The 24268-nt window shown below is 60.4% G+C and overlaps 1 protein-coding gene across 50 annotated transcripts in view; it reads left to right on the top strand.

Annotated features, from left to right (window-relative positions):
• Positions 1–220: 220 nt before the first annotated feature.
• Positions 221–24268, top strand: part of HDAC7 (histone deacetylase 7) — a 36170-nt gene continuing 12122 nt past the window's right edge. For 2 of the 50 annotated variants that reach the window (XR_014845491.1, XM_085025214.1), the window contains exons 1-12: positions 914–1052; positions 16848–16898; positions 17821–17889; positions 20009–20196; positions 20353–20410; positions 20714–20825; positions 21344–21459; positions 21647–21772; positions 22110–22201; positions 22621–22801; positions 23012–23196; positions 23422–23595. Coding sequence is in view for 46 of the 50 variants with exons in the window: in XM_085025214.1 (XP_084881340.1) it covers positions 20056–20196; positions 20353–20410; positions 20714–20825; positions 21344–21459; positions 21647–21772; positions 22110–22201; positions 22621–22801; positions 23012–23196; positions 23422–23595 (1185 nt within the window). In the remaining 4 variants the exon portion in view is untranslated. Of the gene's footprint in view, positions 582–913; positions 1053–1368; positions 1383–3693; positions 3701–4835; positions 6024–7191; positions 7220–11230; positions 11407–14584; positions 16549–16847; positions 16899–17820; positions 17890–20008; positions 20197–20322; positions 20411–20713; positions 20826–21343; positions 21460–21646; positions 21773–22109; positions 22202–22390; positions 22487–22620; positions 22802–23011; positions 23197–23421; positions 23596–24268 lie in introns of those variants that run through there. The other 48 variants (XR_014845489.1, XM_085025196.1, XR_014845488.1 and 45 more) reach the window with 45 other exon arrangements.

Below are 24268 nucleotides of genomic sequence, written 5' to 3'. Positions count from 1 at the left end.
TCACAGACTGGAACATTTCTGTGATCCGCTGTAATGCACTGGGAGACACTGGGCACATTGCTGAAGTTTGACTCATAGGGACCGGGAGGGGGAAAGTGGGGGGGAGGGTGTGTGTGGGGGGAAGAGGAATGGGAGGAAGAGAGGAAGAGGAGAGGAGGGAAGGAAATCCCTTGAGAAATTTCTTTTAAAAAAGAAAACTTGCAAAATCCGCGCCACCCCCACCCCCTTTTTCTTTTAATAGGAACAGGCTGGACCCTTCGATTCCCCTCAGCAGGCGGGGGGGGGGGGGGGCAGAGGGGGAGGCCTGGGCAGTGATTCAAATCAGATCCTGGAACTTTCCTCAGGCAAGTCCTGCTTGGGGCGGGGGGCTGGGGTGTCCGTCTGGGCTTCCTCGCCGGGACCGGGGACTCCTCGCGTGTCCCGCTGTCCCTAAGTGTAACTGTTGGCTGCCGGGCCGTACGTGCGTGTGTGCTGTGGGCGCGGGGGTCCCTCCCCGCAGCGTGTCTGTGTAAACGGCTCTGCCCGGGTAAACATGGATGGGTGCTCGCGTACGTGGTGTCTGCGAGGGTGCGTGCGCTCAGGTATCTGGGTTTCCGGGAATTGTGCGCGGGTCGCTGCGCCGCGCGGCGGCCGGGACTGGGCGGCAGCGCGGCGGCCGCGCGCGGGTCGGGGCCGAATCCCGCGTTCCGGGTTCGGCGCTGCCTCCCCGCGCTCTCCACGCGCTGGGTGTCCGCCGCCCGCCCGCGCGGGCGCCGCGCCGTGTCTGCGGGGTGGTGTGTCCCCGGGCCGCGAGCGCCTGCCCCCTCCCTCCCCTCCCCCTTGGCCCGCTCTCAGACTCAGATAAAGCATTTCCTTCCATTGTCATCCTACCCGGCCGGCCGGGCTGCCAGGGCCCTCCCCCTCCCGGCCCCCTCCCTTCCTCTCGCCGTCTCACAGTCGCTCCGCAGCCTCCGGCGACCGGGGGGATGTGAGGCCGGCGCCCCAGCCCCCCGCCCCGCCATGAGCCCCCCGCTCTGAGGGCCCCGGCCCCTGGATGCACAACCCCGGCGCTGGTGAGTACGGGGCTGCCGCCCCTCGCCCGCCCGCCCGCCCGCCCCGCCCTGCGCGCGGCACCCAGCGCCGCCCGCCCGGGCTCGGGCTCCAGCTCCGGCTTGGGCTCCGTGTGGCCCCGCGAGCCGGGCCCGGCCCGGCCAGCACCCCCCACCCCCCCCTCCGTGCCCCCGACTGTGCCCGTCCCGCCCGGCCCCGCAGGGCTCAGGCAGGCTCCCGGCCTGGGCTGGTTCCGGGGCCGGAGGGCTCGGGCCTCCCGCGGGGCGCCCACATCCGCCCGCCCCGGGGCAGCGGCAGGCCCGAGAGAGGGAGTTGGAGGCCCCGGGCCGGCGGTGCAGTGGCCCGGCGTCCCATCACCCCCATTCGCGGTGGGGGTGGGGGGTGGGGGGTGGGGGGAGACGGACCAGGGGACCCGGGAGGGAGGGGCGGCCGCCGCGGCCCCGGGAGGGGGCGGTGCTCCGGGCGGAAGGTTTGGAAGCCCGAGGGCAAAGGGCAGGACCCACTGAGTTGGGGCCGGGCCCTTGGCGCTGGACCTCAGCGCCCCCAGCCCGCGGATCCCGCCGGACTGTACTCCGACCCCTCCTCTGGGGAAAGTGATCCTTGGGAGGGAGGGTCTCTGACGGCGAGGTTTCTCTGAGCACCGCCCCCCACCCTCGCTCACCCATCTGGGTGGAGAGACACCTGTGCCCGAGTGAGCTGGCGGGGCGCGGGAAGGTGGGGACCTCAGGCTGTGTAGTGAGTGTTGGGGGACAGGATGTGCGCCCCCCAGGCCTGAGATCCGTTGGTTCTGGGGAGTGTGAGAGCAGGCAGCAAATCTGGCCGCTGGGCTGGCCTCTGACGCCCAAAGTTTCTAGGCCTGTGAGCTGGGAGAGAGAGCCCTCTGGGTTTGCAGGCTCCCCAGCTCCCCCCCACCCCCCGCCCCATTTCCTTCCCTCTGGCTGCCCAGGCTGCCCGTTCGAATCCGACCTCACCAGCCATTGGTGCCCTTCCCACCAAGTCCTGGTCATTCCCTTGTCCCTGCTGGCTGTCCTGCATACACGAGGCCTCCTCCTGCGTCTGGACACTGGCTGTCTTGCTGCTGCCCCCCCATTCAACATCTGCCTGAGGCCCAGCTCTGCCTGTCAGTCTCAGTGGCCTTCCTGGGAACTCAACATCTGGACTCCTCAGCCTGTTCCCTGGACTTGGACCTGTACCCGTGGGGTCCTTCCTCAGGATCCCTGCCAGCTGCTGGGCTGAAAGAAAGGAGAATGTGGCTTAGTTCCCTACCCTCTAGTGTGCTACTTTGGTGGCCCATCTGTTCCCTGTGGGACCCCGTAGGCCAGGTCCTCTGAGTGGCTTAGGCTGCCACATACACTCCTCTCCTCACACCAGCCTTCTTGGAAGCTCCTTTTCCTGCTTCTGCAAGACACCTCTTAGCTCCTCATTGCTCAGCATCTCATTCTCCCTCCTCTCTGCTCTGTTCCCTCTACCCACCTGATGGAAGAAGTAATTTTCTGATTCTGTAGAGTCACTTCTGGGGAACTTAAAGCACAAAGCAGGCTCACTGTGTTGTTTCCAGTGAACCTGAACTGGAACCGGGTCCTGGACCCACTGGGACTCCTCCCCTTGCCTTTGGTCCCCTGATGTTTTTCATACCCCGAATGGCCAGGCTCCAAGCTGCTTCTTGGTGTTTCAGCTGGACTGGCCCCGGGGCAGTGTCCTCCTGAGGTCTCTGTGTTCCTTAGCTTGAGCCCAGGGGTGGGTATCTCTCTAGCCCCAAGTCTTAAGCTGTGATCCTGGGGATGGGAAAGTCGCATTCAGGTCTTTGCATGGCTTGATCTAAGAATCTATACTGGCCACTCCGCTTTGACACCGAATCTCAGTTTCCCCGTCAATAAAATGATCCCAGAGGAGGAGCGGCAGACTCTAAGGCGAGGGATCCGTGTCCAGCGTGGGAGCCATTATGCCCCCCCACTTCCTTCAGGAATAATGGACCCCAGCTTTCATCCTTGTCTGGCAATGAGAGTTGGAACTTTCTCTTCCTCCATCCCTTCCTCAATCCGGATATAAAATCCTTGGAAGTGAGCAGCTCCTGCGTAATGGGGGTGGGGAGTGGGGACTTGCTGTAGCTGCAGGCATGCTTGCCCAAGGCAGGAGCCTGTGTAACCCCCCACCGCTTTGCCTTCCTTCTCCTGGACTTGGCTTAAGAGCTGGTAATTTTGAAGTTGGCAGGGGCCAGAGAGAATACGAGCTAATGTGAGGCCCAGGGTCACTCAGCCAGGCTGAGCTGGGCTGGGACCAGACTTTCTAACTCTGCCAGGGCCCGTTCTTCTGACCTTCTCCTCCCCTGGCCTGGCTCAGGTGCTGCCCACATCCTTGTCACACCTTGGCCCTGCCCAGTGCCCAGAATTGAGACTGGGGCTGAAGTGGGGTGTGGGCTGTTGCTGGAAGCAGGGCTGGGGAAAGGCATGGGAGCTGGCGGGGAGGGCGTCTGTCCTCCCCACGGCTCCAGGACTGTGAGTTTATGTGTTGGATTTGTTCACTAGATGGGGCACTTCCTCTGGGGCAGGAAGCTTTGATTTCCTGTGGTGGGGGTGCTGGTAGGATTAGGAGTGGGGGACTCAGCTCTGGGCCATCCCTGATGTTGTTGTTTGGAACCCAGAGAGGCTGTGTTTCTGCCTAAGGCTGCTTCCCCTAGCCCACAGGAGGCAGGAAGGAGCGCTTTGGTGAGGAGGCCCAGGCTGAGGCCAATGAAGGAGGCTGCAAGGGCAATGAGAAGGGGGCGGGGGTGGGCAACACAGCAGGAAGCCTGGTCAGCAGGTGACCCTGCCGGGTATTGTGTTTCCCTGTGATATTTCCCCCTGTTTCTGTGGCAACCTTCCCTGGGGGACCCGGGGCTTCGAGCTGCAGGAAAGTGCCCCCAGACAGCCCTTTCCTTAGGAGTCCCTAAATCCAGCCACCTCCCTTGCTGTGTTTTGGCTTCCTTGGACCAGGGCTTGGGAATCTAGGCAAGTGGGCTGAACGAGCATTGCAGGTGGGAGGAGGTTGGGTGGAGGCCCTTTTGCATCTCTTGGTGGGGGGGAAGGGGAAGAGAGGGCCTGCCGGACTTTGGGGTGGGCTCTGTGCCTCCCCTCATCCCATCTCTCCCCTGTCCTCCAGCAGCCCTCCCTCTCCCAGGGGGAGGTGGACAACAAGCTGCCTGGGGCAAGAGGTTGGGGGGGGTTTGGCAGAGGCGGGAGGGATGTTTTCATCAGCAGAGCATAGCTCCTTTGGTCCTGGACCAGTTCCCAGAGGCAAAATAAATTCAGGGTAGTGTCTGTTTAGTGTGGGTCAACATGTGATGGGTGTGTATGCACACTGGGTGTGTGGTGGGGGGGCTCTGTGTGTATACCCCCGGGCTGTGTTTGTAGAGGTGGTGGTTCCCTGGTAATTGGTGATCCATGTGGCGGCTCTTTGTTGGGTGTCTGGGGAGCAGGCACACGTGTAGTACAGATGTGTGTTGTCTGTGAGTTGTGCACCTTTGCAATTTCTGGCTCTGCGTGGGGTATTTGGACACACGTGAGGGGGATGTGAGCCCGTGCAAGAGAGGCTTTTTAAATAGACGTCCATGGAGTTCCTATCGCGGCTCAGCGGTTAACAAATCTGACCGGCGTCCACGTGGATGCAGGTTCAATCCCTGGCCTTGCTCAGTGGGTTAAGGATCCAGAGTTGCTGTGAGCTGTGGTGTAGGTCGCAGACGTGGCTCGGATCCTGCGTTGGCTGTGGCTGTGGTGTAGGCTGGTGGCTATAGCTCCTATTAGACCCCTGGCCTGGGAATATTCACACGCCGCAGGTGCAGCCCTAAAAAAAAAAAAAAAAAAAAGCATAAATAAATAAATAGAAGTCTGGGTATTTGCTGGAAAACACTCTCATCCTTCCTCAAATGCCTGATTCTGGACATTTGCTACCCACCCCCCCCCACAGTTTGGCCGTGCCCTTGGCATGCAGAAGTTCCTGGGCCAGGGATCAAACCCATGCCATAGCAGTGATCTGAGCCGCAGCAGTTACAACACCGTGTCCTTCACCTGCTGAGCCACCAGGGAACTCCGCAGACCATTTGCTTTAGAGTCGCCTGGGAATATGTTAAAAATGAAGACCCTCAGGCCCGGTCCCAGACAGACTCGGAATCTGCAGGGGTGCCATCTGGGAATCTGGATCTTGACGCACGCTTCCGGTGATCTGGTGCAAAGCCATGTTTGAGAACCACCAACCTGGGCCAACATCTTCATTTTTTTCTTTTGAGGAAACGGGGACCCATAGAAGGCAGGTGATTTGTCCAAGGACACAGGGATATTAAGAGGAAGAACAAGGACAGAAGTCAAGCCTTTCAAGACCGGTCCAGGACTTACCCACGCGTCCTCTGAGCGTGCATCTGTGTGCATGTCCACACTCAGCATGAGGCTGTGGACCAGAGGGGATTGGTGCGGATGCTTCCTGGACCTTGACCTTTTCCCTGGGGTCCCGGGCTTCCTGACCTTGCTCTTCCTGTAACATCCTGCTTCCTCCTCCCTGGGGAAATCCTGGCACTGACGCTTGTCAACCCAAAGGGTGATGTTGGCACCCGGAAGGCCCCCTTTACCGAGCCAGGCATTCAGCTTTTTATCCACAGGTCGGATGCTTACTGAGCCGTGCTGTGTGCCAAGACTTGGGCACAGATATGCAGTGAACACCTAGGCAGGGCCTCTGACCACAGGGAACTTCCACTCTAGTGGAGAAGACAGTACGGCAAGTAAACAGTGAAAGAATGAGTAGGTATATCTAGTTACCCTTTGTGATGAGCCCTAAGAAGGAAATGAACCGGGCGCAACGAGAGAGAATAACAAGGTGGGACTTCCTTAGACAGGGCGGCCCGGGAGGCTGCCTGAGAAGTGACATCGATGCCTGCTGTCACCTCCCCAGACTCTAAGTGAGCCCTCGGAGCTTCTGAGCCATACTCGGCAACCTCCTGGATCCAGGTGAGGGACCTGGGCTGAGTGTTGGCTGAGGTTTGGAGCCCAGTGGCCAGCCTTTGGCCTGGCATGGAAGACAGCAAGGTCTTGGCTCCCTGAGTGGTCCCCAGAGGCTGGCAGAGAGGCAGAGAGGCAGAGAGGGGGCTGGACAGGGCTGCACTCAGGTGGCCTTGGTGCTTGGAGCAGCGGCCTCTTTCCCTTTGCGGGAAAGGCCCTTTGTGGACATGGAGGGTGTTGGGAAGGCGGCAGCCTCTTGCAAGGGCCTCCTCATTCCTGACCCTCCTGCCTCACCTTCTTCCCACCTCATTCCCTTCCTCCCCATCTCCCCCCCACACACACCTCCTGTGCCAAGTCCCTCCCTTCTTGGTCTAGCCTGGCTGCCTCTGTGGCCACTGGGATTTATTTACCTGGCTCGGGAGTCACCGGGGTGGGTGGGGGGGGGTCAAGGCTTAGAGGGGACCTGGGACCTGGGCCCTGGGCCCTGGGCCCTGGAAGAGAGGACACGCCAGAAAGAAGGACTGGAGCAGGGACCAGAGAGGACAGAACAAAGTCAGGGCCGAGGCTGGCCGAGCAGGGACCGGGGCAGGGGAGAGGGCGTGGAGGAGACCTTTGGCTGGGTGCTCCAGAGCCTCTCCTGCACCCTTGGAACCTGCTCCTCAAAGTGGGTGAGACTCTGAGCCAGGGGCTGGAGTCGGGGGGGGGGGGGGGTTGGGGCGGGGCAGCAGAGGACAGCTACAGGGCAATGCCCCCCCGGACCCCCTGCCATCCTACTGCCTTCACCCCATCCCCTACCCTAGGAGGTTAACTTTCACATCAGCAAGCAGCCTGCAGACCCTCTCACCTCCAACCTCTTCTCCCGGTAGGTTTTCCCTGGGGACCCAGAGCTGCAGGCTGCAGGAAGATCCAGCCCTTTGCTCAGAGAGCTGAGCATCAGGGGAGCCCTCCTGTAAGAGAAGGGGCCCTATCTGGCCCTCTCCCCCTCTAACCCCCTGCCTGGAGTCCTACTCCCGGGCCTCCTTTAGGCTGCAGGGTGCATTCACCCCCTGGACTCCTGCATCTCCCAGGCCTTCCGCCCAGGATGGGGAGGGGACTTCTCAAGAGGAGGGCCCTGGACTAAACTCATCATCCCCACCCTGTCCCCAGCCACTTCCTTTTTTCCCCGTGTTGCCTGCAGGGATTGGCAACCCCGGTGGGCAGAGATGGTGGGCCTTCAGGGCAAGCCTGGTACCCTGGAGAGACCTCTGGGGACCCCCATCCCCTTCTGGAGTCCAGCTCAGCTCCATGCGTCCCAAGGAGGCCAGCTCTGGCTCTTGCCTTTCCCTCCCCCCCACCCCCAGCCCTTGAAGTCCCATTCCTCCCTCCCCCGCCGCCACCAGGATGACAGGGAGAAGCAGAGCAGGCTGGGAGCCCCAGGTTCGGAAAGAGTTGGGGTGGGGGAATTCGGGCGACCCGGCCGTAACCGTCTTGTTTTGCCTGCCCCACAAAAGCTGCACGGGCATCCGCTGCGCCCTCCTGGGCGTTCAGGTTGTGGAACTGCTCTCAGAATGACAGGCTGGTGGCACCCGGTTGGGGCAGGGGGTGGGGGTGGGGTGCAGGGGGGAGCCCCAGGCGAGGGGGAGCTGGAGGGTTAAAAATAGCAGCGGCCCGGTTTCGGTTAGCAAATGTGGAGGCGGGGAGCTGGGGGCGGGGCAGGCGGCGGCCCGTGTTTGCCCGCAGCTCAGGGCTGTGTTTCCCCTGGGTCCCAGGAGTGAGTCACAGTGGAGCCGCCGAGAAGAGGTGCTGGCGCAGCGCCCCCACCCCCACCGGGCGAGGGGCTGGGCGCTGGCTTCATCTCCAGGGTTCTAGAGGGGGTGCATCTCCCTGCCAGGCCTTCAGAACCCTCTCACGGGTCGGACCAGGGAGACGGTGGGATGGCGGGGAAGAAGGGCACGGTTCTGAGCCCAAAGACCTAGGTCTGAATCCCAGCCCAGTGGCTGGGGGACCTCCTGCCGGGGTGCCAAGGGCTCTGAGACTCAGTTTCCTAGTCTTTCGAGTGGGGATTTTCTCATACGCATGTGACACATTTGCTGGATTTGAATGCACCCTCCAGATGTGAATAATCGCCTTTGGCTCCTCCGTACCCATTGCAAAGCTTGGCAGAAGGGCCTTCCTGTGAGGACGCACAGAGAGGAATGGTACGGCCTTGGCAGTGTCCCTATTTCTCCTGCAGATATCTGTCACCTTGGGCACACGGCTCTCTTGGGCCTCTGTTTCTCCAGCTCTGCAATGTGAAAATAATCAGTTTCAAGCTCCTGGAGTTGCTCTAAAGATGAAAAGTTAACACTGCGCCTGGTATGAAATCAGCGCACACAGCATATTATCACTATTGGAATTCCCTGGTGGCACAGAGGGTTGGGGATCCAGCGTTGTCACTGCTGTAGCTCCGGTCACTGCTGTGGGGCAGGTTCAGTTCCTGGCCCGGGAACTTCCACATGCCGCAGGCGCAGGCAAAAAAAAAAAAAAATATTATCACTATTCTTAATGTTATTGTTCATATTTTTGAAGGTCAGGGATAGGGAATGTTAGAGACATGAAGAACAGAAACTGGGCTCAGCCCCAGTTCACAGGAAAACCCAGGCCAAATTCACTGTTCCAGATTCCTCCACCCATAAGGGCCTGGAACAGCAGGAGTCTGTAGCCAGAAGTCAGAGGGTGGACCCCTTCTCTGTTTCACTCCCCCACCCCCGGCCTGGCCTCTCCCAATGAAGCAGGATGTTGGGGGGAGGGTACCCTGAGGGTCTCACAGCCAGCTGGCACTGGGGAGGGTCTGGGATGGGACCACCCCTGAGGGCCCTGCTGCAGAGTACCTTGCCAGCATCTGCTGCGGTGACCTTTTATTTTGGCCCCTCCCTGGCAGCTTTGAAGAGGAGCATGAGGCAGAGGAGGGATGAGAAGGTCCATGATGTCAACACTGAGTATTCCCAGCACAGCGGCCCTGGAAGAGGCAGGAGCCATATCTTTCAGGAAATGATCATTATTCAGCCGACAGGCATCCATTAAGTCAGTTCTGACTTTGTGCCCAGCCCCGTGCTAGGCCCTCTGTGTGATTCCAGGGAGGCAGAGGATGCAGATACACGCAGCACCCCAGAGGAGATGGGGTCCCAGAATACAATACACGGAATCCATGAATGGCCCGTGTCCTTGGTCTCATGGGAACCAGAGGTCGTGTCCCGGCTTTGCTGCCCATTGGTTGTGCCATCTTTACATTGTGTGGCTGCACAGATACATACATATTCTGTTTTATTATTACAGAGGCAGTTCATGTGCATTGTAGATAATCAGGCAACACAGACAAACACAAATGAAAGAATAAGAAACATCCCAGTCCCAGCAATCAGAGCTCACTGCTACAGCACCTCAGGGTGCAGCTTCCCATTTTCTGATATGCCTTCTCACATATCATACTTTTTACCAAAATGAGACTGCATCACATATGTCATGTTTTCAGTCAAGTGATCTCCACCTGCCCCACAGTAGATTTTCATCTCATCGAATTCCCAGTTGGCTAGAAATTGTCTTTCACAGCTGGTTTGTCCAAATCAGTACCCAGGACCATGCATCTGGCTTCTGAGTTCCCTGAAAGCTGGGTAAGCATACTGGCTGGATCTGTGGTCTGGAAAAACCCCAGCCAAGCAAGTCTCAAGGGCAGGCCTGGCTGCAGAAAGGAATCATGTCACCCGGAGAATCTACCCGACAGAGCTCTGCCGTCTTCCAGAAATAATGGGCAGGCAAAACGAAGGGGATGCTGGAGCACAACTGGGATGGGGCGCTGTCATGCATATTCATGTGGCATCCCAGTGAGTGCCAGCATTCATGGCTTGTTGCTATTCACGGACTCATATCCCTGATGCCCCAGGCTGCGGATCAGGCCGCGGTCTCCTCTGTGGCCTCCTGGCACCGCTCCAGAGTCCACGGGTGCCCTTTGGTTGTGTTCCTAGTCCCCAGCAGCCTTCTCTGAAGGTGGGTGCTCCCTTCTGCCCTCGTGGGTGCCTCCATCCATGCCCATGGCTGCCCGAGTGTGTGAGGGCTGGGTCAGAGGAAGGGAGAGAAAAATAGCGTCCCCTCCCTAGGGGTCGGAGGAGAAGGATTCACTCCTGAGTAGCCACTCTGTGGGTGTCTTGCTCTGGTTATGCAACCTGCATTGCAGACAAGGCTTAGACAGTTTCTAGATTGCTGGCATGCGGCATTGATGCTCCATGGCAGCCCTGGGGGTTTGCTTGTTTAGTTAGACCCCTGCTGCAGGGGGCGGGAGGGGGGGCAGGGGGCAGCTTACAGGAAATGATAAAATGGTAACGCGTACGTTCAAAAACCAAGGAAAATATAAGATGAAAAAGGAAGTGAAGGCGGGGTCGGGGAGTGCCTCCTGGGCATGAAAAGCATATGAGGGACCACAGGCAGAGGTTATCCTGTTTTTATTTTTGTTGTTGACGTTTTCTGGATGGAGTTCCGGCACACGGTGGGAACATGCCAGCACTGCAAGTCACGCCCGGGCCTTCAGATGCTGGGACCGCACTGTGTGCTGGGGCCCCTCGGTGGCCTCACCTCACCAGCCAAGGGGAGGTGGGTGGGCCTCGGACGCGCCAGCGGCGTGATTATGAGCTCAGAAACCCCACTTACCGTCTGTGTGACCTTGGCACGTTTCTTAACCTCTCTGATCCTCGGTTTCCTCCTTTGTAAAGTGAGGGTCGTGATGGTATCAACCGTATAGGGTGGTTGTGAGGATCAAATGGGATAGTACCGTTCGGATAAGCTAGCAGAGTAATCAACACCCTGTAAGCAGTCGGCACCCGGCTGTTGATTCTTACTAATATTACGAGTTATTGATTATGAGATGACAGTTACTAATAGTAACACTATTAGCTTTTCCCTGGCAGTGTCCGGAGTGGGCTGAGTGGCCTCGTGGGTGGCCCAGGTGAGAGGAGCGAATCTGGGAGAGGCAGAACGGGTGGGCAGGCAGGAGTGGGGTGCAGAGGGAGGCCGGGTCTGGCGGAGGGGGCAACAGGAGGCGAGGGAGTGACCGAGAGACCTCAGAGGGGAGAAAGGAGTGGCTCTGAGAGACAGCCCCGGGGGCGGTGACCGTGCTTCCTGTTGGGGCAAGCGCTGGCCCTTGAGAAAGACTGGCTGGGGCTGGCGGCTAAGAGGGAGCAGCTGGTCTAAGTGGGGCACCAGGGGGTGGGGGAGGGGGAGAGACAAAGAGAGAAGCAGACAGAAACTGTTCTCCCTGTATCACAGACGGGGCTCACGTCTTGACTGCTCAGGCTGTTTGCGTATGGTAGGAAAGCCAGTGGTTAGACATCATGGTGAACTTCCTGTCTCAGGGATTGGTTGTTCCTGGAGCAGGAGAGTGAGGGTAAGTGGGAACTTAGGTTTTTGAGAACTTTCAGGACCCGAGACACTCCTGGGCAGTCTGGCCCGAGGGGCCGGGACTGGGGAAGCCTGTCTGCTCAGGGATGCCTAGAGCAGGTCCCACACCCTGGGCAAATGGCTCTGTCCTCCCCTTCCCACCTTCACAAAGGGTGGCCAGGAAAGACAAGGAAGCCCTGAGAGGCCCCGGGGCCGGCCAGGCCTGGAGGAAGCCCTGTTTTTCTTTGCCGAAGAGCCGTGAGGCTCTTAGTGGCCCAGGTCCCCCTGCCTCAGGGACCAGCAGGTCTCCGTCCTTGAGGAGAAGCCAGGGAGGGGAGTGGACCCGGGGCCGCGGAGCAAGGAGCCGGAGGACGCTTCCCACCCCCTGGGAGCGCAAGCCGCCGCTGCCATGGTTACGTCTGCTTCCTGTTTGATTCATCTCAAACAGCAGAAAGGGGGGGTGCCGGCTCCGGCTCGGGCCACCGCTGCGTGGGGCTGTTTACAACAGCCGCATGTGGGATTCCCAGAAAGAGACTCCAAACCGGACATCCTGCGGCCGCAAAATACCCAGGTGTCAAGAGCTAAAAATAGCTGCCCCGGGGCCCCAGGCGCGGGGAAAGGGGGCCTGCTTGCTGCGGAGGCGCAGGCGGGAGGGCCGGCCCTGCGGCCCCACATCCAGCCTCCCGCCTGGCGCACAGCGGCTGGGCCTGCCCAGCTCCAGCCCCCTGCCGTGGCCGGCCTGGAGGCCTTTGTCCGGGCAGGCCCGCGCTGGCTGCTCACCTGGGAGCCAGCCTCTGTCGGCTCAGCGCAGCTCGCTTGGGGACCCTAGGGCGCGTCAGAGGGCCTTGGGAACATTTAAAGGAAGGACATGGCAGGGCACCCGAGAGCCCGGAAAACGAAGCCAGTGCTCCCCTAAGCCTCCATCCTGTGGGTCACCAGCGCCTGAGCCCACGCGGTACACAATCATTGCTTGGGATCTGCGGAGGCCACCATTGCTCTCTCCAAGTGATTTTTTCGCGGTTGTCTTCACGGGGCCCAAAGATGGAATAGGCACTTTCTCACATGCGGCAGGGCTGGAGTTTGCCTGGGGGGCTCTGTGAGTTTTTGATCTTTCCGGGGCCCAGCCAGTGTCCTGGCGTTTGTTGTCCACCAGGGCCTGTGGGAGGGGACATGCTGGGGAGGGACAGTGGAGAGGGTTGCTTGAGAGCATGGATTCTGGAGCCCAACTGCCTGGCTCAAGTCCCAGCCCAGCCACTTCCATGATGTGTGACTTCAGGCTGGTTATTTAATACTGCGGGGCCTCAGTCGACTGATCTATATAATGGGGCTAAAAACAGTAGCCACCTCACAGGTTTGCCATGTGGGTTAGACGAATTAGTAAACGGAGCGCCCTTGGAACACCTCCCGGCATGCAGTAATGCCTTAGCTTACAAAAGTTGAGATGGAAGAGAAAGGGAAGAGCCCATGGTTGGGAGGCATGGGGCAGGAATGCATGGGGGAGAAAATGGAGTGTGGCCGCGGGGACACGGGTGGGACCAGACACTGAAATGCTTATGCCAGAGGGAGGCTGCAGATGCGTTCAAGGGCAAAGAGCATGAATCACAGTCCCGGCGGGAGCACCCGCCATGTACTAGGTGCTTCACGTACAGCATTGCTCACCTCCGATGACCTCTTCCCGGTCGATGTTCTTAGCCTCTTATTTCAGATGGCACAGCCAAGGCTTGACCAGGCTGCAGCATGGCCCTGGCTCTCCCTGCCGCTCCCTGAGGGAGCCAGAGTTTGAACCCAGGTCCATCTGACCCCAGAGCCAACGTCCTCTGTGCTGTGGACCCTCACTTCTGTCTCTTCATGTGGCAAGAGTTTCCAGCCAGCTTGCAGCCCACTGGATTCCAGATAAATCTGAGTAATAAGCAGCTTGGTGCCAAGATAATGAGCCATCAAATTAATAAATAGCAAGAGAATTTCTGAAAGGGGAAGGCAAGAGGTTGTTCAAAAGGGCTGAGTCTGGAGAAGTTCAAGGTAGTTGGATGAGTGAGAATCTTCTGGTTTTATACCTTCAGAAGCTCTTTGAGTTTTTTTTCAGTTTCTGCAAGGAATCTACTTTTCAATTAAAAAAAAAAATTGTGGGCTGAACTTTAAATTCCTTGAAGTGAGAACCAGATTTCATTCACTTTTCCATCCCTTCCAGCCCTGGACCTTGCACGGAGGTACTTAGTACTCGCTTTGGGGGTCAACTTCTTGGGCCTCCCCCCCCCTCACCCCCAGCTCTGGTCCGGTCTGGCCTGGCCTGGCCCTACCACTGATCTGCTGGGTGACCGTGACCTAGCTCCTTCCCCCTCTGCCTTTCCGTCTCGGGGAAGTGAGAATGTTAGCCTGCACAATCTCTAAAGCCCCATCAACTCCTAACATACACTGCGCAGCCCTAGCTCTGTCGGAGAGGCAGGGTAGCCACGATGTTCTTTCTCGTGTTTATTTATTCTTGGACCTTCCTGAGGCCCTTGCACTCCTGGCTTTCACCTCCTCTGCCAACCCCTACTTGGAGTCCAGCTTTGTCCCACCCGTGTCAGGGAAAGCAGACCCGCGCAGACGTGATGGGGGCCCTGTGGGGAGCCAGCCCTGGACCAGGGGCTTGGCCTCTTGCCCCTGCCTGCTTTCCTCTTCCTCCTCCTCCTTGGCCAGCTACTCAAGAGGGAGAACAGGGAGGGGGTACAGCCTTGACAAAGGCATGGGAATCTTTGGAGGGGGCTTGTGGGTGGCGGTGCCCCCCCCCAGGGGGGGAAGCCCTGCCCGGTTTCGCAGGGCTGGCAGCACAGGGAGAACAGGTGGTCCAGCTGGGCTCAGGTTTCCTCCAGTCCCATCTGCTGGGCAGGTGAGGGCCTGGGGCAACAAGGGAAAATGCGAGGCCAGCTTGTGCAGGTGCCTGGGGGACAGGAGAGTGGCATTTGTGTCTGTCCTGGAGATGGCAGAGGGCCAAGGTGGACGCATTGGGGCAGCCTTTCTGAGGAAGAACAGGTGTCCGATGGGGAAGGTGACTTGGTGCCCCCAGGAACCTCAGCACCCGATAAACTGCCTCTTCTGCCTGCCTGCAGTTGCTTCCAAAGAAGATAGAGACGGGGGCCAGGGGGCAGCCAGGATTCCAGAAGGAGACCTCTGGGCCCTGGCTGGGAGCTGTGTGGAGAAGGGCCAGCCCTATTCAGTCTTCTCTGTCACTCGGGCCTATTCACTTCTGATTTTATTTCAGTCTGACCCCAGGTTAGGGGTAACAGTGCTCTGAGAAGAAGGGTCCCCGCATTCATCCCCAGGCCTGGGATGCCAGATGGTTGCTTTTCAGTTCAGCCACTGACTGGGTGCCTTTAGGTCCTTCCCTCTCTCTGGGACACAGGAGAGTTGTTCCCTGGGTCTTATCTCTGTCACTCTGGGCTTTTCAGAACCCAAAGTATCTCACACACACACACACACACACACACACACACAGGCATGCACACAGCTTTTCTGAACTGAGTTTGTACCTATATCTTCATCATAGAACATCCTTTTTGGGCCCTGTAACAAACACTACAAGTTCAGGGCCATTAGCTTTTGTCCCATCCAGAGGGAGCACGGTGTCCGGAACCTGTGGTTACCAGGGGAGGGGCGTGCAGAGAGCCCAGCTCTGCTCCCACAGATGAGTGCTGCTGACCAGCCCTCAGGCAGGGACTGGGAGAGGTAGGGGAGAATTCCCAGCAGGCTGGAACTGGAGGCCAGACACAGTCTCGGGGAGCGCGTCCAGGGGCCTAGTTCAGAAAGCTCTCTTTGGAGGACCAGGTCCTGCAGAAGAAACGGGAGGTCCTAAGAGAGTCCGGGGGTTCGGGGGCTACTGCATCCTGGGGAGGGGAGGCTGCCTCCCACACTGCTGTTCCTTGAGGCTCAGAAACCTGGAGAAATACGCATGCCCTGTCCTAGGTAGAGGACCAGGAGAGCATCATTGTGTGCAATTCACCAGTTCCTAACGGGGCCTGCCATGTGCCCAGCAAGGTGTTAGGAGCAGATGGGTATGGCTTACCAGTGCACCGCAGACCCTGATTAGCAGAGTGTCGAGGTCGTGGGCACAGAGTGGGTGCTTTGGGAGGCGAGGAGAGGGTGGTCAGGGTGAGCTTCAGGAGGAGATAGGCTTGGGCTGAGCTTCAAAGGATGGGCAGCATTTGAATAGGTGGAGTGGCATTTCCCTACCAAATTCGTCATCTAAAGCATGGGGCGCTAGTGTTTGAGGGCAGTTGGTGGGAGTTTATCTGTGCCCCGAGTTGCCCCCTCTCCCAGAGGTGCCTGCCTGCAGGGAGGTCTCCTTTTCCAGCGTCTGGAAGAGAAACTGGGGCCTCCCCTTAGGCATAGACCCAGTAGAGCAGCATCTGCTTGTTGTCCTTCAGAAAATGCCCCTTCTGCCCCAAATCTGGCCCGAAGAGGGCTTCTGTGTGCTTATATTACCCCATGCCCCTCCAGGAGGTGTCAAGTCTGCTGGCTCCCCTCCCCTTGGCCCAGAGCTGGGACAGCAGGAGGGAGAGGTGGCCTCAGGACTCACCTCTTTCTTTCCCCACCCCAGCCAGCCTCTCAGCCGCCCTCTGCCTCCCTGTTGCTGACAGTGCCTGCTCTACCATAGGGTTCCAGGGGTTCTGGATGGGATGGGGGGCCCCTGGCTGAGCCTAGGAGCCTGGGAGAGGTGGCCATTTCCAGAAGGAAAGACTTTTTCAGGTCATCTATGAAAAAGGCTGCGTGGTTCTCTTCTCTGGGGACACAGGCTGCAGGTCCCCAGGTGGGACAGGAGGAGGAAGGGGGTTCCTTTTCGGAGGGTTCTCGAGCTGTGCATTCCAGACCTCCCACTTTACAGCTCCCACCAGATCTGACTTGACCTCCAGGCTGTGACCCAGTTCCTCCTTGACTGAGGAAGCCTCTGAGCGGGCCCCAGCTCCCCTTCCAGGCCTGCTCCCTGCCCCCCAGCTCCCTCCAGCATCCTTAGTGCCGCTCCCCCTCCCCCTCCCCCACCTCCACCCCCACCCCGTGCTCTCCCACCTCACCTCCAGGCCCTCATCTTTCCCTTCGGGCTGTGGGGGCCTGGTCGGACGGTCCGGGGAAGATTGTATCTGAGCACATCCGGGAGGGCCGAGGACACTGTTGGGTAAGCCGGGGCCTCCTGAGTTTCTTGCGTGGACTGAGCTCTAGCAGAGCGAGCGAGATATCTGAGCCACTTGGTCAGAGGGGGAAGAGGGAGCCAGCGTGGGAGTTTGAGGGAAGGAATAGGGTGGGGTCTCCTCTTGCTGGTCAGCTTCTGGCCGAGGTGAGGGGTTTGGAGTGCTCAGGCTGGAGAGGGGCCTCGTGGAGTGGCAGGGAGCCTGCCTGGCCTGCCCCCTCCCCCCCGCCCCCACTTCTCCGTCTCCTGCCCCCGCCCGAGTCACTCCATCTTCCTTCTCTTTACAGATGGGACCCAGGTGAGCCCGGGTGCCCACGGCCCCAGCCTCCCTGGCACAGGTAAGAGCAGGCTCAAGGGGGCGTGTGGTGGGGAGTGGAAGATGGGGCTGGAAAGGACCGAAAGGGGGCAAGGAGCTGGGGGCCAGTTCAGCAGGATGGCTGCCTGGTGGCCAGAGGGTCGGGAGGTTGGGGTTCCGGGGGAGGCGGTGAGCATAGGGAATAAGAGAGGTGACGCTGGGTCCAGGCTGGCCCCAGAGCTGGGAAACACAGCAGGAGAAGGAAAGCAGGAAGCTCTCCTTGTCTGCACTGGGTGCAGTGAAACAGGAAGGCCAGTAGGAAGCTCATATTTATACTCGGACCCGGGCACAGGGCACAGTGGTGCGATCTGGTTTGTAGGCCCTGCGGGGTGGGCATGGCAGCCCTGGCAGGGTGGGAAGACGCCCTGTGCCGCGTCTTCCCCGAGTGGGGAGGGGAGACCCCTCCACGGTTCTCTCACCGTTCCTTGCCCCCACTGCTGTTAGGCTGTGTTGAGCGAGGGCAGGGGGACTTAACGTGGTTTGGGCCATGCTTGTGGGTCGGGGGCTGGGGCTGGGCTGGAGGAGGGCCGCCCTTGCCTTGCCTTTAGCCGGATCCACCCAGGGCCTACTGGGTGCAAGGTACACACCTGACACCCAGCCTATGGCAGGGAGAAAGGAAGGCCCGTTTGTCTTTTGACACACAAGTCAAAAGAGAAATTGTGGTAGAATGCAGTATGTGCCAGCGCCGGAGGGGCAGCGGATTAAGTTCATCCATCCATTTGAAACCTTCAGTTCACCACCCACTGGCCATTCGTCCTCGTAGTTGTGTCATTTCCTAAAAGCTTTAGAGCTAGAAATTGGAAAAGGAAACAGAATGAACCCCACTTCTGTTCCAGGGCACAGAGGATATAGAGGTTTATTCATCGATTCAGACAGTATTTATGGGGTGCCTGTCATGTGCTCAGTACTGTTCTAGGTGCTGGGATAGTGAGCCATCGGCAAAACCAAGTCCCCGCTCTGGAAGCTTGTCTCAGGTGCGGTTCCTGTCCGGGCGAGACTGGTTCAGGGCACAGAACCAGCCGTGAGAGGGAGGGAAATCCCGAGGAGGGCATGAGGCGGGACGCTGAGCTGGGGCCAGGGAGGAGGGACGACTCCCGCTGGGCCTGGACATAAGGGTAGGATCTGGAAAAATAGAATCAAGGGGTGAGGACAGCAGTAGCAGGGGACATTGTGAGCAAAAGCTCAGAGGGCAGAAAGTCCAGGATGTGACCGGACGGGAGCTGATGGCAGAGGCGGGTCCATGTTCAGATGTAGGAGGTAAAGCTGAGAGAAGCTGAGTTAGCACCAGATTGTGGAGACTCCCAAATGCTAAGTCACCCCCAGAGGCGTTCCCAGGGTTGCAGGCAGAGCCCCTCCCACGTTCCCAGCATCCTCTGCGCTGGAGGCCGTGGCGGTGCTGAGAGAGAGGGACAGGGCCGCTCACAGTCTGGGTGGCTGACGCTGCTGGCCGCAAGTCCAGCCCTGCCCCACAGTGCCCTGAGGGCCCTCCCACATCGCCCGGGGAGTCACCCCAGGAAGCCAGGACACCTGACGGGGAAGGCCTGAGGCCCTTCCTGGGGCTGAGGTGCGGTGGTATCAGAGGCCCAGATTCCACCAGAATGAGAATTTGGGGTCCGCGAGTGAACAAGGGGTGGGGGCAGCAGAGCGGTGCATTGACTGCCGTTGGCTGCCTCTGGGTGCCCAGCCATCCCCCCTGGTCCCTTGACATCCAGAGTCATGCGGGCACCTCCCTGCTCTTCTCTTGTCTGCACCTCCTGGTCAGAGATTGTTAGGGCAGATACCCCTTAGCGACAACCCACTGCAAGCCCCTGTCCCTTGGCTCAGTGAGAAAGTCCTCCGGGGGTGGGGCGGGGGACACTGCTTCCTGAAAGTCACTGGGAAAATGGAACCAGAGCACTGCCCTCAGTGGGACCGGAACCCGAGCTCACTGTGCCCCGAGCTGGGTGGCCTTGGCTGGGTCCCTTTACCTGAGCCTCAGTTTCCTCATTTGGGAATAGTCATCACTGCCTTCCAGGGCCTGTGAGGGTGATGAGGTGAAAGGGTTTGCAGCCCGTGCATGTGTGCGATGGATGTTAAGATAATGGTTGAGCTGGGCCTGGAGGCTGTGTTTCCTAACTCCCCAGCTGGTACTTTGCCACAGTGCTTGCCAGCTCTGGCCCAGAAGGCAGCCTGTGGCTCTCCTGAGGGGGGTCGCCCAGCATTGGACAAGCTGAAGAAAGCCTCTCCAGAAAAGTTTCCCCGCTTGTGTCCTGTGTCTGCTGGCACCTCTCCTGGCCCCACCTGCCTTTCCTCCTCCAGGATAACCGTCCACCTCCTAGCACCTCGGAATGCCTCTGGCTGCTGAGCCCAGCCTGGCCCAGCTGGTGGTGCTGGCCTAGAAGCCGGTCTGGCAGCTAGTTATAAATAGCCCCTGCATCCACGGCCTTGGCAGGGCACTCCTGGTGTGGGCGCAGGGGATACTCGAGAAGAGGCCGCTGAGCCTGCCGCCCTCGCCATGCCAGGCCCTGAGCTGGTGTGAGGGTACAGGGAGCAGGCTCCGTGGGCACGAGGGCTGGTGGTGGGTTGGAGGCACCTCTTTATCCTGTGGCCTGGGATGGAGTAGGGAGGGTGGCAACTGAGAGGGCCCGAGATACCCTTTGGGGTTGGAGGCCGAGCAAAGGGGACTGCCTGGCTGATCCCTGTGTCTTTGAGCACAGCTCAGAGGGCAGCAGGGCCAAATGCTCTTTCCAGGGGGAGGAAAGGAAGAGAGGGCGGGGCCTAGAATGTATCACCAAAGGGCCCTGGGCCCCTCTCTGGATCCCCACAGCCCCTAACCCTGGCCTGGAGAGGCCACCTAGTTAGTGGAAAAAAGCCATGCTTGGAGTCAGAAGGCTCCATTCAAATGCCACCGTTAACTGTGTAGCCTGTATCACTGGCTCACAGGTGAAATAGGGTAGAAAATACCTACCTTGCAGGACCGTAGTGAGGGCGCAGTGAGGACAAGGCCCCTAGAGGGTGTTTTGCCATCGTCAAGTGAGTCTCAAGGAGGCCGGTTAGGTAACCCTGCACCTGCAGACCTTTCCGGCTGACCCTGCCCTCTCTCTGTGTCCTCAGGCTGCCCCCGGCCACGCACAGACACGCCAGGCCCTCAGCCCCAACCCATGGACCTGCGGGTGGGGCAGCGGCCCCTGGTGGAGCCCCCGCCGGAGCCCTCGCTGCTGGCCCTGCAGCACACCCAGCGCCTGCCCCATCACCTCTTCCTGGGGGCCGTGCAGCCTCAGCGCTCGGTGGAGCCCATGAGGGTAAAGATAGAGCTCCGTCCCCTGTCCCCCTCCCTTCCCTCAGCCTCCCCAGACCCTTCTCTCCATCCTCAATCCCCCCCCCGCCCCCGCTGCCCCTGCTTCCTGGGCGGCCGGCCCTCCCCACAGCTCTCAATGGACACGATGCCCGAGTTGCAGGTGGGGCAGCAGGAGCAAGAGCTGCGGCAGCTTCTCAACAAGGACAAGAGCAAGCGGAGTAAGGATGGAGGCCTCCCCAGCCCGGGGTCCTCCGCCCCCTGTGTGGGCATGGGAGGGGTGGGGGCAGTGCCTGCCCGGGTCCCCCACGCTTGCTTTCCGGGCACTGGTGGTGAAGGTACGTGGGGGTGAGGGCGGGTCTGGAGGCATCGCAGAAGGAGTGGGGCCTCAGGTGTGGCTCTTGCCCGAGGAGCCCCCCGGATGCCTCGCTCTAGGGGTGTCTTCAGGGCAGCGGGCAGATGATGTCCCAGGAAAGCCACCTGTCCACCCACTCCCAACCCACTCGTGATTTCTGCCCCTGCAGGTGCCGTAGCCAGCAGTGTGGTCAAGCAGAAGCTGGCAGAGGTGATCCTGAAGAAGCAGCAGGCAGCCTTAGAGAAAACAGTTCATCCCAACAGCCCCAGCGTCCCCTACAGGTAACGCCCTCCCTCGCCTGCCTCTCTGCTGTGCCGGTGCCCGCCTGCCCCTCCTTCTCATGTGTCAGCCTGGAGCACACACTTCCCCGCTCTTCCTCCCAGCTCCCATCCCCTGATCCGAACCCCTGTCCCAAGGGGCACCTGCCCTCTTCTGCCCTTTACTTATCTCTCCTAGCCCCGCCAGAGGCCCTTCCTCCTGCAGTGCCTCTCCACCCTCCCTGCCCATGCCGTGCACACACCCATGCTGGCTTCCTTCTCTCTGTCTTCCCCTGAGCACAAAGATACCTGATTCCTAGAGCAGCTTCCTCCCACTGTATCTGGCCTGCACCCAAGCCCTGGACCCCGGCTCCCAGCTCCCCTGCTGGGTCCGAGGTCTGTCTCACCAGCGGGCTGCTAGTGGGATCAGTGGTCCAGTGCTGCCACCTGGAGATGGCCCCTATTCCTGCCGACCACACCGGGCTGGCCGGGCCTCTGGGCACCCCTGCCTCTCTGAAGCAGCCTTGGCGCTCACTCCACAGAACTCTCGAGCCCTTGGAGACGGAAGGAGCTGCCCGTTCCATGCTCAGCAGCTTCCTGCCTCCCGTTCCCAGCCTGCCCAGCGACCCCCCAGAACACTTTCCTCTGCGTAAGACAGGTGCGGGGACAGGCCAGCAGGGACCCCCCCAGGGGAGCTGAGGGCGCCGAAGTGTGGAGGGGAGGGGGCCCCGGCCGCACACCCTGGCTTTCTCTGGACTGCCCACCTCGGGGAGGACCGGGAGGGAGGGCGAGGGACAGAGCCCAGGAGGCCGGGCACAGACCGAGCGACGCCTGTGCTCCCGCAGTCTCTGAGCCCAACCTGAAGCTGCGTTACAAGCCCAAGAAGTCCCTGGAGCGGAGGAAGAACCCCCTGCTCCGGAAGGAGAGTGCCCCGCCGAGCCTCCGGCGGCGGCCGGCAGAGACCCTCGGCGGTGAGGCCCCGCGGGGTGGGCTGGTGGCAGGCCTTGTCCCTTTTGGTCAGGCCCCATCCAGGCAGGGGTGCCCTCCCCAGGGCTGCTGTGGGTGGTTGTCGGGGTGTGTCCCACACACTTGGCAGGGGGCGAGTTGGGGCTGCACCCCAACTCTGTTGGCTTGGCGGACGTCTGCCCTGAAGAAGGGGCACCTTAGAAAAATGTGTGTCCAAAGGCACTGGAGGCGGGTGGCGGGCCGCCTCCTTCCTGCCCTGTGGCCACCCACTGGGGAAGGGTCCCCCCCATCCCCTCCAGGCCACGTGGCCCCTGACTGCCATCCCCTCTCCCCAACCCTCAGACTCCTCCCCCAGTAGCAGCAGCACGCCGGCGTCAGGGTGCAGCTCCCCCAATGACAGCGAGCATGGCCCCAACCCAGTCCTGGGCTCCGAGGTAAGACCTTGCCAGGCTGGGCTCCCAGGGGCAGGTCTGAGGCTCAGCCGTGCTCTCAGCAAGCGGCCTGACCAGGCTGGGGCCACGGGTATGGGCAGCCCCCACCTGAGCCTCCTGGGGGTCCTGGGGAAGGCATGCCCAGGGGTAGAGGTCTGGGACCAGTGACCCCTGCCCTGCTCCCCACGGCAGGCGCTCTTGGGCCAGCGGCTGCGGCTGCAGGAGACCTCTCTGGCCCCGTTCGCCTTGCTGCCCACAATCACGCTGGGGCTGCCCGCCCCTGCCAGGGTGAGTGGCTGAGGCGCCCTCTCCTGCTCCAACTCCCGAGATCTCTCACTCCCTCCTCCTACACACCCCCCATGGCCGTCACCCTCCCCCCTGCCTGATCTCCTCCCCTCTGAAGCTCCCCACCTCTCCCCCAGGCTGATGGTGACCGCAGGACCCATCCGACTCTGGGCCCCCGGGGACCGGTCCTGGGGAGCCCCCATGCTCCCCTCTTTCTGCCCCACGGCCTGGAGCCCGAGGCCGGGGGCCCCCTGCCCTCCCGCCTGCAGCCCATTCTCCTCCTGGATCCCTCAGTCTCTCACGCCCCCCTGCTGACTGGTGAGTCCGCAGCTTCTCCAGGAGAGGGGCTGGATCCCGGCATCCTACCGAGGGCCAAGCTTGGGAAGTGACCCATCCTTCTGCCCCAACCTTGGCAGCCCCCATCCTGCCATGGGTCTCCCTGCTAAGTCCCTATCCCCACCCGCTGCCCTTGCTTCCTTCCCTTCCTCCCTGTGGTTCCCTCCTTATGCCCCCCCCCATTCTTTCCAGTGCCCGGGCTTGGGCCCCTGCCCTTCCACTTTGCCCAGTCCTTAATGACCAGCGAGCGGCTCTCCGGGTCAGGCCTCCACCGGCCCCTGAGCCGGACCCGCTCAGAGCCCCTGCCCCCAAGCGCACCGCTGGGTGCCTTGCAGCCCCGCCTGGAGCGGCTCAAACCTCATGTCCAGCTGATCAAGGTGAGGGAACCTGGGTCGGGGAGGTGGTGAGGGCTTGCAGAACTGGGCCTCTGGTGGCTGAAAGAAGGGAGACTCAGGAGGGACAGAGGCCTGGAGGGAGGGCGTGGCCCCTGGGGCCCCAGAGCTGCATGGCCACTGGAGTCCCAGCAAGGTGAGGGGCCCCCTGGCCCAGCCCACCACGTCCCACCCCAGCATGTCTCCTTAGTGGGCATCTCCCCTCCCCAGAGGCCAGCCAAGCCGAGTGAGAAGCCCCGACTGCGGCAGATACCCTCAGCCGAGGACCTGGAGACGGACGCTGGGGGACTGGGGCCAGTGGGGGAGGATGGCCTGGAACACAGGGAGTCCAGCCACGGGCAGCATGAGGCCAGGGGCCCTGTTCCTCTGCAGCAGCACCAGCAGGTATGGTAGTGCCCAGGCACCCCTCGGAAGGTGTAGTTGGGAGACTAGGCCTGGTAAAGATGGAAGGGAGGGAGACCGGATGTCAGCGCAGCTCTGGGACCTGTGGTTACTCTGCCAAATCCTCACTGAGGTACGGACAGACAGACAGACACACCCACACGCACGGACACGTGCATCCAGACACACACATCCACGGGCATGTGCCCTCCAGCAGCCTTCCCATCTCAGGGTGAAGCCAGGTCCCTTGTCCAGCAGTGAGACTGGCCTTTTGCAAAGCTGCCCACATTCCTGCCCTGGCACTTCTCCCCCGTGACTGCTTGTCCTGCTTCCAGGAAGATGCTAGGGCAGGAAGTGGGGCAGAGCTGGGCCTGGCCCTTCAACCAGCAGGTTCTCACCTTGCGAGTCTAGCCACAGGGTATTCGTTTGTTGGGGCTGTTGTAACGTGTACTGTGAACTGGGTGGCTTCAACAAAGAAGTTTATTTTTCAAACTGTGCTGGAGGCTGGAGGTCTAACATGAAGGTGTTGGCCGGGTTGGTCCCTTCTGAGGGCTGCGAGGGAAGGGGCTGTTCCAGGCCTGTCTCTTTGGCCTGTAGACGGCCGCCTTCTCCCCGGGTCTTCACATTATCTCTTTGTTTTGTTTTGTTTTGAATTACTCAATGAATTTATTACACT

The sequence above is a fragment of the Sus scrofa genome, chromosome 5 (genome assembly GCF_054392235.1).
Source record: "Sus scrofa isolate SSC_HxYL_T2T_F1_AM1 chromosome 5, Sscrofa_HxYL_maternal_Yorkshire_Landrace_v2.0, whole genome shotgun sequence".
NCBI lineage: Eukaryota > Metazoa > Chordata > Mammalia > Artiodactyla > Suidae > Sus > Sus scrofa.
Note: the sequence above shows the minus strand (reverse complement) of the source record. Positions and strands in the feature narration are given on the sequence as shown.